The sequence below is a fragment of the Seriola dumerili genome, unplaced genomic scaffold (genome assembly GCF_002260705.1).
Source record: "Seriola dumerili isolate Sdu_G_001 unplaced genomic scaffold, Sdu_1.0 BDQW01000002.1, whole genome shotgun sequence".
NCBI lineage: Eukaryota > Metazoa > Chordata > Actinopteri > Carangiformes > Carangidae > Seriola > Seriola dumerili.
In genome coordinates, this window is record NW_019174257.1 from 3,301,514 (window position 1) to 3,314,715 (window position 13,202).

Here is a 13,202-nt window from a genome sequence, read left to right on the forward strand (position 1 = left end):
TCCTATCAATTGCAATATATTTTCAGCTGGTTTTCTCAAAAGTAAACCAGACTGTTGACCTCTGTATGACTTCTCTGACCTGAAAAACATAATTGACAAACCAAGAGTGGTAGAATATTTTATGGTCAGCAAAGTAAAAACAAAGTAAACCTGGCCTTGACCCAGTACCCTTACTTTTTAAATCTTCCTGTGCTCTGTTTTTTTTTTTTTTTTTTACATTTTCTCTCCATTTTCTTGGAAAATTACTTCTTATCGTTGTTTTACTTGCTGGACATGTAAATGCTGCTTTTCTGTGTCTTTGTGCTATTTCACCCCGTCCTCTGTCAGAGTATTACTTTTGTTTAGGAACTACATTTCTGTTCTTCAGTATTATAGACTTTGTCCACTTTCCTAATGACATTTCCTGTGCTATATCACCTACACCAGGCAGGAAAAGAGTAAATAAATCCAAGGAGCAGCAGTGATAACCCCAGGAAGGAACTCAAAGGTGATAGGCTCAGGGTTAAAAACAGCACAGACAGGGTAGGGGGTGTGGAGGCAGTGAATGAATGATGTGGGTATTGCTTTCTGTCCTGTTGCTTTGACATGTGTTTAAAAGGGAAATTGGTGACTCAGTGGGGGGATTTATCTAACTGCTTCTTCTATCTCCAGGAGCGCGTGGGAAACTTCTTGGCAGATTTCTACTCTGTGAACGGCCTGGTGCTTGAGTCCAGGAAGAGACGGGAGCATCTGAGCGAGGAGGACATCTTGAGGAACAAAGCCATCATGGAGAGCCTGAGTAAAGGAGGAAACCTCATAGAGCAGAACTTTGAGGTAAGTCGGGCATTGATTCTAGATCTGAGTCATGGTCAGTCGTCATCTCAGAAGGGTGATGGAATAAACAGAGAGACAGCCATAATCATGTTTCCGGCCTCAGTCCACCACTAGTGTGGTATATGACATAAAATGAAACCAACATTCCCTGTGACATGCTTGAAAAATACACTGAATCCGTAAGCATGCTTAATACTCCTGAACTGCTTGTCAGTTAGTTGTATAGCTTCAGAAACTCCTTCCCCCCTACACCTGGCTTTTTACTCTGCCTTCGAGTGCGGCGGTTCAAAATCAGGATAAACACCTTTGATGTCCAACGTGGTCAGACAACACATCTTACACACTAGTTCTGACATAAACCAGCCCTTCCTGACTCCTACAATGCTGTTATGTAGCTGACTTTGCGTACGATCTGTAGTTCAAGGAAGTTCTAATTGTTACTTTCCACGACAGTAAACATCAGATGAGGACACCGTAGAACTGAGGATTTCTGATCACTGAGTTATTTTATTGCAGAAATTATGACCACATTGGGTTTTGAACCTTTTTGACGAAAAAGCTGCTGGAACAACCAAACGAGAGGAACTAAACTCGGGAATTAAAAGTCAAAATCTATTTTGTGCATTCACTGTTTGCGTTCCCACCACATCTCAAGAACTGTGAATCTATTTTTTTATTTACTGATTTGTGACTTATGTTTGGGTTGGGTGTAATGACTGTAAAGGCGACATGCTGAGAAGTGAAAGGAGACTGATATATCAAGAACACCACAGTGACGATCTGAGAGTATTACGGTTATTTTTTCTGTTTGAGAATGTTGGGAAGTAGTTTAGAAGCTGTCAACAAAGCTTAACTTAACCTTAACCTTAACCTTGGTAGCATTAAGACAACATTAGATGTCTGTCTTTGAGCCTAATATTAATACCAGTGGCTCCTAGTACTTCCTTGTTTTATGAATGAAGCAGTGCCCAAATTGCAGTTGCCATCGGGTCTCTGACCAATCAGTGACGTTCAGCCCTGCAAACTCCACCCCAAAAGTTCCTGAACCAACAGACAGTACTAGTGACTTTCTAAATGTGAAAGTATCATACAGAAACGATATGTAGTTTCTGGTTCCACTGGTTGGAATGTAGGTTTAGTTCCTCAAAAGCTTCTTGGTGCACTTGATGTGCCTACTTGCATTAAAACTACATCTGACAAATATTTCTGTTTGAGATGGGTTTGATGCGCTTATTGCAATGTACCTCATTTACACATCACCTCCAGTTTATTTTCTTACAGGTTCTCATTTAGGGTTAGGTGACATAACGGATGAGCAAAACTTGGTTAAACATGTATTGTTGTAGTCACCTTCTGTTAGGACAATAACTGACAGGCCTTCACAGAAATTAATCAAAAAGAAGTATTGGAGGTTTACACAGGATGAAACATAGAAGAAAAAAGCTGGGTCTGTAGAGTGCAGCTGTACACGTAGAGCGAAGGTGAGCACAGTGTGACTCACTGTTAACAACTTGATAGCAAAAAATGAGAACCAGTTGGAGCACATCTCCTCTGTCGATAAACATCCTGTTTACTTATACCTCCTGCAGTGTAACCACCAGTCCAGTCCTGAAACTGTCCTGTCCCGCTGGAACCTTGGGGTAGGACATAAGTCTCAGAAAAAATAAACCTCACACTACTTCCCTGCTGTATCTGTACAAAGATAAATCCTGTAGAACAGCATGGACTTCCTGCCAGACTCTGTCAATCAACTTTGCATGGTCTATTGAAAAATTCCTGTCTGACTCCCTGCTGTTGTGTCTTTGATGTTTTATTTGTTTCCAACATGAAAAGCTGCTCCAATTACTTTTGTTATGAGACAAGTTTACTCCCCTCGTCATCCACTTTGCATGGATTTGAATCCCAGCACTGCCACCTAGTGGTGAAAGCTACAAAGCAGCACCTTGTTCACAGGGACGACTCTCCCACCCACCATCCTCTCACTATAGTATGTTCCAGAGTTTGCTTAGCAAGCCCTTGTCTAAACACTGAGCATAAAGCCAGTCACACAGTGAAGACAAAGCCTCTCAACACTCAATAGATGCCTTTAACTGCTCACTTGTTGTTTGTCGACTCCCCCTTGTTCTGTGCTGGGCTTTGTCTCATCACAGTGTCCTCTGTTGTTTTTCAGTCTATTTATGTGAATTTGAATCAGAGCCCATTCATGTTTAAAGTAAAAGCTGTGTTTTAAGGCCTTGGTGTTGATGTGGACATAATTTCCACTTCTACGCTGGTGGAAAATGATACATGGAAGTGGGTGAGAGGAAAATAAGCAGCTGCTGTGACGTAGCTGTGTTTACCACAGAGAGGGAGAGCAGGTCAGCTCCGTGCCTGTGGACACAGGGAAGCGTGGGGGGCTTTCAAACAGGGCTTGACACTATTGATCACACGGATGAAGGCTAAAACCCCTGGTGCCATGGAATGATGGAGCGGCGGGAGCAGCATACCAGCAGATCAAGGCCTCCGCAGCCTGTGTGTACTCTGTCCTCGTCACAACAACACGCCAGAGCTGATACACAGTGTGAGAGCGAGCACTTAACAAAGCCGCAGGAAAAAAAAAAACACCAAAACATTTCTGTGATGACTGTAGTGCAGGTGGGAATTAAGGGAGGCAAAGATGTTGCCTCCATTTTTATTCACACCTCATACGGCTGACTCTTGGCACAGTCAGGTGTCTCGCCATCCACCACGTTTTTCCACATTATTCTGCCCTAGTTGCCTTATTTAACCACGGCTCACAAAAGAGAGGTCAGCTGGTGCAATTCCAATTCTTTTAACCTCAACGTTGGCAAGAACAGCAAGTTCATTTTCGGAGAAAGTCAATTTTAGGAGAAAGACGATGGAGCTCATTCCAGTTCCAGTTCAGGGTCAGCAAGAAAAGATTGTCCAGTTTTAAAATAAACTGAGATTGAAGGAGAACACAGTTACAGTTGATTTAAAGAGGCCAAGATGAGATCATTTTCCCCCAGAAAGCTTAGATTATTTGATTTGTTTTGGAGAGAGTTCTTCTTTAATGCTGCTATGTTGAGTGTCTGTCCATGTTAGATTATGACAACATTTATTCTTGAATCTTTTCCAGCTGATAATTATATCATGAGCCATATTATTTTATTGTTACATCGTTTGGTTGACTGTTTTTATCGCACATGTTCTGTCTGTCTGTCTTTCTGTCCACCTGTCTGTCTGTCTGTCTGTCTGTCCTCCATCCCCTGAGTCCTTTCCTGTAGGCCACAGATGTAGATGTGTAGTTAGTATGTACATAAACCTGCAAAATGCAACTTTTTGTGTTTAGGCCTCAAAGCAAACAGGAAAAAAGAAGTAAACAGTAACAGAGGATACATAGAAAAATTGTTCACTCAGAGCGATTTTAAGTTCTCAGCTCAGTAAATGTTCACCTTGAGCTGTACAATGAAACAGACTATAGCCTGAGGGGACGTCTTTTACTGCGTCTTTTCCTTACTGTTGTATTTTTATTCTGCTGTATTTATAGAACTGTCTTCAAATGAAGCATGACTGCACACAAGACAAAGAGCAAAAACACACAGAACGTTACAAAACAAGATTAGAGGCCAGTTTAAATGGCATCATGTGTTTGGCATTTGTCTCTGCATATGTTTAGTGTGTGTTGTACTGTTACAGTATGTGCCAGGCTGAATGACCCAAACTGAGGCCACTGTGGGTCTAGTGAGCCATCAGAGCCCTCTAGTGGCCTGTGTAGTGCATGTCTTTTTTCTTTGGGAATGTATCAAGAAAGACTGGTAGAATAAAGTGTTAAAATAATATTAAGAGATTCCAATGGACTATGGCCACTATGACTTAATGACTAAAATTATAATTGGTCAGAAGTTTTGCAAATTTTTACAACAGCCCCTTTCAATAACACAGACAGGTTAAGCTTAAAGTCCAACTTTTCTCAGTTTAATCAAACAGCATTTTGTTTTTTCTGTCATTGGTGTATCTTGTCTCCCTGTCTATCCTGCAGTGGTTTAGTCTGAAATCTGACTTTGACCTTATTTTTTTCTCACTGCTCATTAGCCGGCAAGGAGGCAATCTCTAACTCCCCCATCACCCAACACCATATCCTGGGAAGAATACATCACTGCTGACAGTGGAAAGTAGGTGTCTAAACAGATGAAGATTTCACTTTTTACGCTTATTATTGTTATTTTCCTCTTTTAAAAGAACAGAAATATAGACTTCAAAAGAATCACATTTTTATAGCAAGTAGTATAATTGGGATGTCATTTGTGTAATTTCCATTCACATTATATTATTTTCTACTAACAACTACTGCAGAGTAACAGTAACCATTGTCAGCTCTTCTCAGTGAGCTGTCTCCATCATGAGATAATATTCTGACAGGTTGTTTCTGTCTCCACTCAGAGCACCTCATCTAGGAAGAGAGCTGGTCTGCAAAGAGAGCAAGAAAAACTTCAAAGCCACGATAGCCATGAGTCAAGACTTCCCTCTGGGCATTGAATCGTGAGTAAAAAAGGAACATTTCTGAAAATGTCAGAAAATGTTGTTTGGATTCATTATATCCTTTATATTTTATAACTTCATAGTTTTTTTTTTGTTAAATTCTAATTAATGATCCTGTATCATTGTGTTATAGCTCTGTCCTGTGGAGGTCATAGTAGCTGATAAAATTATGTTGATAATTTTAAATAGCAAATCAAGTTAATGCTGTTGTAGAAATTATTGAAAAACTACTGAAATAAACTTAGAAATCTAACAAAATATGTCAAAATCAACGAAACTATGATTTACAACCAGTAAAATTAGCTCTATATTTGTTGGGATTTCAGCCATAAATTTGTTTGTTGATTCATGTCCTGAAGCCATTTGTTTGTTTTATTCCCCCTCAGGTTGTTAAATGTTCTGGAGGTGATTGCACCCTTCAAGCACTTTAATAAACTCAGGGAGTTTGTGCAGATGAAGCTCCCCCCTGGCTTTCCTGTCAAACTCGGTAAGTTGACATAATTCAAAGAAGCATCTGCATGGTTATTAGACAGTATGACTCTTAAATAAATTGATGTAGGACTAGCACACTGAAAGACATGATAATTGAAAGGGATTTTTGTGGTTGATCATTTGTCCCACTCCTTCAGAATATGGAAAGAAATCTACCAGATGTCATAGGTATAATTTCTATTTCTGCTCATGCCTCCCTGCAGACATCCCTGTCTTTCCTACGATCACAGCCACGGTGACATTTCAGGAGTTTCGCTACGATGAGTTTGACGAGTCCATTTTTACCATTCCCAATGATTATAAAGAAGACCCTAGTCGCTTCCCTGATCTTTAACCTCTGGAGCTGGATATAAATCTACAACAAGGCAACTTTATACTACAAAACATTCTTTTTGAAATAAAAAAGGAAAAACGGAGGGGGAAGAAGAGCAGTAAACGCTTCTTGAGAGTTTATGGATTCCATCACCCATCCAGACCCTGACAACAGACAGCAACAAAACGACCAGAGATAAACATGACAAAAATAGCATCGTCAGACCTGGTTGAGGCCCAATGTGGCAGAGACGTCGATATCTGATGAGTGTGAATGTCTCATCAGTGAAAGGGCATTGAAGTTAAAGTGAGTGACAGCAGAGCAGGTGAGTTTTCTGGATACGGGGTGTGAGTAGGAGACATTAAAAGACAACCTGTTCAGCTGATGCTATGTATTTAAGTATGTAAGTTATGTTTTTAAAGGGACTGTGTTTAACTGACCTGTAGTAAAGCACTGATATTACTGTGTGAGATGTTAGGGAGGAATTCCACTAAAAATTCGTTTTTAGGTTCTTTTCCTACTTAAGTAGACTTTTAAAAAAATCTCAAGGTGCAAAGTCATTTTAGTTTTGTGATATTATATATGAGATATAAGGTCAATAAAACATGACTGTATTGTGTATATAATCCAATGCACATCTCTTAGACAGGTGTGCTGGAGAATAAAATTACAGGTGTTTACACTCACTTCTTGAACATTATCAAATTTAGAAATGTTCCCAAAGATGAACTTAACTCTTGTCATTTAAAATTCACAAAACTGAAAATCAGTTTTGGAAAATGTTAAGCTGTTACTTTTGTAGGTTAAAAAAACTAAAAATATTTTTTTTGTTGAATTCCACTTTAACTCTGCACATAATAAAATTGTGTGTGTATGTGTTTGTATGAGTGTGTGTGTGTGTGTGAGAGAGAGAATGATTTTCATGGGCATGGAGTAGCATCACTGAAATTTTGGGCTCTATTTAGGTCCACAACAGTGACTCTACATATACACTCATTTTGTGATACTCGACCCTGCATTTGAAATATTACAAATTCACCAAGGCAACGCTAAAAAATGCTGCAGATTTTTATGGTACCACAAAGTTTTCTCTTTGTTTGTTCAAGTGGCAGCGAGTGTAAGTTATGATGTCCAAGCCTTTTGTTTCTTACTTCACCTTTGTAAACTATGTAACAAACTGTACAATCCTGCTGAAAGAAGATGATTGTACAGAAAATAGATGTTAGGGAATGAATGACTATGACATTCATGCCATTTTTACACATAACAGGAACCAGGCTTTTCCCCTGCACAGTATGTAAATACATGTTTTATGACTTATTGCTTTTGTCTTTTATCTTACATTTTCTTTTTATTTGTGCAGATGAGTTTAAGATGTCCTCTACAAGAGGAAGAGTTGTGGACATTTTTTAATGTAGTATCAAGAGTAATTCGAGAGTTATTGGTTTGTAACATGGTGGCAGTTGCTATTTTTGTACATACTTGTGTTGTTTTAAAGGAAAAAATGAATCTCTTAATTCTCCTGTCTTTTTTTCCTCATCCCACTTCTGGGACTACACTATCTGATGAACTTTATGAACTTCCTTCAGATGTGTGGAACCAACAATCATTTCCACCATGTGAAAAAGCACAAGCACCAATGTTTTTAGGAAAAGTTAATTCTGTTAAAGGCCTGGAGGTGTTCTCTGGAGAAGTTTAATGAGTCTTTATAGCTGCTGCTATGGTCCATGAGCTCTTAATGAAGTGGAAACATACAGGTGTTTCAGAGGATATTATGCTTGGTGGCCGGTGGCTCAAAGCGTTGTTCAACATCCACATTAATAGAACAATGTGATTATTTATATCCATAATCAGTATCATGATAACCAAATACAGTACATTTATTTAATTTTTTAACATCGCATTCTTCAATTGTGGCTAGTGCAGCTAATGGAAGTGCGCCTCCTCACCGACATAATGCTTTAACCTACATTTTACTTCATGCTCCTTGACTTCAGCTGCTTGAATTTTACATGTTTTCTGTCAGAAACTATTCATCATCTACATGTCCGTTGTACAGCAAATACTGTTGTATAAGTCTGCTACACTATTTTCATATAAAATGTACTAAAATAAAAATTCCACATATCCAACTTAATTTGGACTCCATGTTTTTTCACATCCTCATGGCTGTATGTTCTCCGGCACACTACCGGAATTCTGGCGTGGGGCCGGGGTCGTTTTAGATTCGAAAATGGTCAATTATATTTCTATCTTCTTGCTACGCAACACAAAAATGCAAGATTATATATAAGGAACCCTATATTTTGAATTAATCAAGTAGACCTACTTGATTAATAAAAAGCGTTGTTTACCCCTTGTGTTAGCGCAATAATAAACACGACTGTGCTACTTTGAAAAGTCCCTGCAATTAATTGGCTATTCGTTTTGTTTTCATATCAACGTCGCAATCTTTTGGACTAATCCAGCAACCATTTGACAACAGTTGGCCTATAGCCGTATACGCTGGTTGGAGACCAACAGAGGAACAAGCATTGAAAAGTATAAAAGATATGCGTATTGGATAGGCTGTTTTTTATGTCTTTGAAAGTTGTGCTTGGAATTGGATACTATTACCAGACTATGGTTTCCGACTGAAGAATGGGTGCGTAGATAATGCATTTTTCTTTAATTTGGTCATTTAAAGTTAACGTGGGGATTCACATTTAGAAACAATTAGATTTGGTGTTCTTGTCTTTCTAAAACGGGTCGCGATATGCGCAACAACAGTGATCCATCTGGCTTGTAGCCTACGACTACCTCCCGAACACATTTCAGACAGATATTTTCCTTGGTTTAAGCCCTATAACTGTCTTTTTATGACTTACTATACTACGAAGTTTTTATGCCTTACTATGGCATACTATGACTTTTTTTATGCCTTTCCATACTATGACGTTTTTATGCCTTACTATACTGTGATGTTTTTGACGTTTTTATACCTTACTGTACTACTGGACGTTTTAATGCCTAACTATACAATGACGTCAAAAAGCGTCAAAGTATAGTAATGCGTAAAAATCTCATATTATAAAAAGGCATAAAAGCATTAAAACTGTCTTCGCATAAACGTCAAAAAGTCATAGCAAAGCAAGGCATAGAAGCGTCAAAAATGTCATAGTATAATAAGGCATAAAAACGTCATAATAGAGAAAGTCATAAAACGTCACACTATAATAAGGCATAAAAGTGTCACAGTGTAGAAATTCATAAAATTTCGTGTTATGGAAAGGCATAGAAGCGTCAAAAAAGTCATAGTACAGCAATGCATGAAAAAGTCATAGTAAGGCATAAAAACATGATAGTATAGTAAGGCATACAAGCGTCAAAAAGTCATAGTATAACAAGGCATAAAAATGTCATAGTATATTAAGGCATAACAATTTCACAGTATAATAAGTCATAAAATATCATAGTATAGTAAGGCATAGAAATGTCAAAGAAAACTCGGTATAGCAAGGCATGAAAAACGTAATAGTATAGTAAGGCATAAAAAGTCATACTATAGTAAGGTATGAAAACGTCAAAGTATAGTAAGGTATAAAAAGTCATAAAAACGACATAGTATAGTAAGGCATAAAAAGTCATAAAAATGACATAGTATAGTAAGGCATAAAAAGTAATAGTATAGTAAGGTATAAAAAGTCATAGTATAGTAAGGTATAAAAATTCTTAGTATAGTAAAGCATAAAAAGTCATAAAAACTACATACTTTAGTAGGGTATAAAAAGTCATACTATAGTGAGGCATAAAATGTCATAAAAACGTCATAGTACAGGAAGGCATGAAAAGTCATAAAAACGTCATAGTATAGTAAGGCATAAAAAGTCATAAAAACGCAATAGTGTACTAGGGCATAAAAAGTCATAAAATCGACATAGTATATAGTAAGGCATAAAAAGTCATAAAAACGAAATAGTGTACTAGGGCATAAAAAGTCATAAAATCGACATAGTATATAGTAAGGCATAAAAAGTCATAGTATAGTAAGGCATAAAAAATTATGAAAACGACATAGTATAACAAGGCATAAAAAGTCATAGTATAGTAAGGCATAAAAAGTCATAAAAACAACATAGTACAGTAAGGCATAAAAAGCCATAGTATAGTAAGGCATAAAAAGTCATAAAAACGACATACTTTAGTAAGGTATAAAAATTCATACTATAGTGAGGCATAAAATGTCATAAAAACGTCATAGTATAGTAAGGCATAAAAAGTCATAGTTTAGTAAGGCATAAAAAGTCATAGTTTAGTAAGGCATAAAAAGTCATAGTTTAGTAAGGCATAAAAAGTCATAGTTTAGTAAGGCATAAAAAGTCATAGTTTAGTAAGGCATAAAAAGTCATAGTTTAGTAAGGCATAAAAAGTCATAGTTTAGTAAGGCATAAAAAGTCATAGTTTAGTAAGGCATAAAAAGTCATAGTTTAGTAAGGCATAAAAAGTCATAGTTTAGTAAGGCATAAAAAGTCATAGTTTAGTAAGGCATAAAAAGTCATAGTTTAGTAAGGCATAAAAAGTCATAGTTTAGTAAGGCATAAAAAGTCATAGTTTAGTAAGGCATAAAAAGTCATAGTTTAGTAAGGCATAAAAAGTCATAGTTTAGTAAGGCATAAAAAGTCATAGTTTAGTAAGGCATAAAAAGTCATAGTTTAGTAAGGCATAAAAAGTCATAGTTTAGTAAGGCATAAAAAGTCATAGTTTAGTAAGGCATAAAAAGTCATAGTTTAGTAAGGCATAAAAAGTCATAGTTTAGTAAGGCATAAAAAGTCATAGTTTAGTAAGGCATAAAAAGTCATAGTTTAGTAAGGCATAAAAAGTCATAGTTTAGTAAGGCATAAAAAGTCATAGTTTAGTAAGGCATAAAAAGTCATAGTTTAGTAAGGCATAAAAAGTCATAGTTTAGTAAGGCATAAAAAGTCATAGTTTAGTAAGGCATAAAAAGTCATAGTTTAGTAAGGCATAAAAAGTCATAGTTTAGTAAGGCATAAAAAGTCATAGTTTAGTAAGGCATAAAAAGTCATAGTTTAGTAAGGCATAAAAAGTCATAGTTTAGTAAGGCATAAAAAGTCATAGTTTAGTAAGGCATAAAAAGTCATAGTTTAGTAAGGCATAAAAAGTCATAGTTTAGTAAGGCATAAAAAGTCATAGTTTAGTAAGGCATAAAAAGTCATAGTTTAGTAAGGCATAAAAAGTCATAGTTTAGTAAGGCATAAAAAGTCATAGTTTAGTAAGGCATAAAAAGTCATAGTTTAGTAAGGCATAAAAAGTCATAGTTTAGTAAGGCATAAAAAGTCATAGTTTAGTAAGGCATAAAAAGTCATAGTTTAGTAAGGCATAAAAAGTCATAGTTTAGTAAGGCATAAAAAGTCATAGTTTAGTAAGGCATAAAAAGTCATAGTTTAGTAAGGCATAAAAAGTCATAGTTTAGTAAGGCATAAAAAGTCATAGTTTAGTAAGGCATAAAAAGTCATAGTTTAGTAAGGCATAAAAAGTCATAGTTTAGTAAGGCATAAAAAGTCATAGTTTAGTAAGGCATAAAAAGTCATAGTTTAGTAAGGCATAAAAAGTCATAGTTTAGTAAGGCATAAAAAGTCATAGTTTAGTAAGGCATAAAAAGTCATAGTTTAGTAAGGCATAAAAAGTCATAGTTTAGTAAGGCATAAAAAGTCATAGTTTAGTAAGGCATAAAAAGTCATAGTTTAGTAAGGCATAAAAAGTCATAGTTTAGTAAGGCATAAAAAGTCATAGTTTAGTAAGGCATAAAAAGTCATAGTTTAGTAAGGCATAAAAAGTCATAGTTTAGTAAGGCATAAAAAGTCATAGTATAGTAAGGTATAAAAACGACATACTTTAGTAAGGTATAAAAAGTCATAAAAACGACATACTTTAGTGAGGTATAAAAATTCATACTATAGTGAGGCATAAAATGTCATAAAAACGTCATAGTATAGTAAGGCATAAAAAGTCATAGGATAGTAAGGCATAAAAACGTCATTGTAAAGTAAGGCATAAAAAGTCATAGGATAGTAAGGCATAAAAACGTCATTGTAAAGTAAGGCATAAAAAGTCATAGGATAGTAAGGCATAAAAACGTCATTGTAAAGTAAGGCATAAAAAGTCATAGGATAGTAAGGCATAAAAACGTCATTGTAAAGTAAGGCATAAAAAGTCATAGGATAGTAAGGCATAAAAACGTCATTGTAAAGTAAGGCATAAAAAGTCATAGGATAGTAAGGCATAAAAACGTCATTGTAAAGTAAGGCATAAAAAGTCATAGGATAGTAAGGCATAAAAACGTCATTGTAAAGTAAGGCATAAAAAGTCATAGGATAGTAAAGCATAAAAAATCATTGAATAGTAAGGCATAAAAAGTCATAAAATCGACGTAGTTCAGTAAGGCATAAAAACGTCATTGTAAAGTAAGGCATAAAAAGTCATAAAAACGACTTAGTATAACAAGGCATAAAAAGTCATAAAAACGACATAGTATAGTAAGGTACAAAAAGTTATAGTATAGTAAGGCATAAAAAGTCATAGTATAGTAAAGCATAAAAAATCATTGAATAGTAAGGCATAAAAAGTCATAAAAACGTCACAGTATAGTAATGCATAAAAAGTCATAAAAACGAAATAGTATAGTAAGGCATAAAATGTCATGAAATCGACATAGTATAGTAAGGCATAAAAAGTCATAAAAACGTCATAGTATAGTAAGGCATAGAGAGTCATAGTATAGTTAGGCATAAAAAGTCATAAAAACGACATAGTATAGTGAGGCATAAAAAGTCATAAAAACATCATAGTATAGTAAGGCATAAAAAGTTATAAAAACATCATAGTATAGTAAGGCATAAAAAGTCAAGGTATAGTAAAGCATAAAAAGTCATAGTATAGTAAGGCATAAAAAGTCATAAAAAACGTCATAGGATAGTAAGGCATAAAAAGTCATAGTATAGTAAGGCATAAAAAGTCATAAAAACGTCATAGTATAGTAAGGCATAAAAAGTCATGAAAACGTCAT

The 13,202-nt window shown here is 35.7% G+C and overlaps 1 protein-coding gene across 1 annotated transcript in view; it reads left to right on the forward strand.

Annotated features, from left to right (window-relative positions):
• The window catches only part of ankrd13c (ankyrin repeat domain 13C), a 29,593-nt gene extending 21,327 nt beyond the window's left edge, over nucleotides 1–8,266 (forward strand). The window contains exons 9-13 of the mRNA XM_022738076.1: nucleotides 652–813; nucleotides 4,888–4,967; nucleotides 5,236–5,334; nucleotides 5,721–5,821; nucleotides 6,030–8,266. Of these exons, the coding sequence (XP_022593797.1) occupies nucleotides 652–813; nucleotides 4,888–4,967; nucleotides 5,236–5,334; nucleotides 5,721–5,821; nucleotides 6,030–6,160 (573 nt within the window). The 3' untranslated portion in view covers nucleotides 6,161–8,266. The remainder of the gene's footprint in view (nucleotides 1–651; nucleotides 814–4,887; nucleotides 4,968–5,235; nucleotides 5,335–5,720; nucleotides 5,822–6,029) is intronic.
• Nucleotides 8,267–13,202: the final 4,936 nt, after the last annotated feature.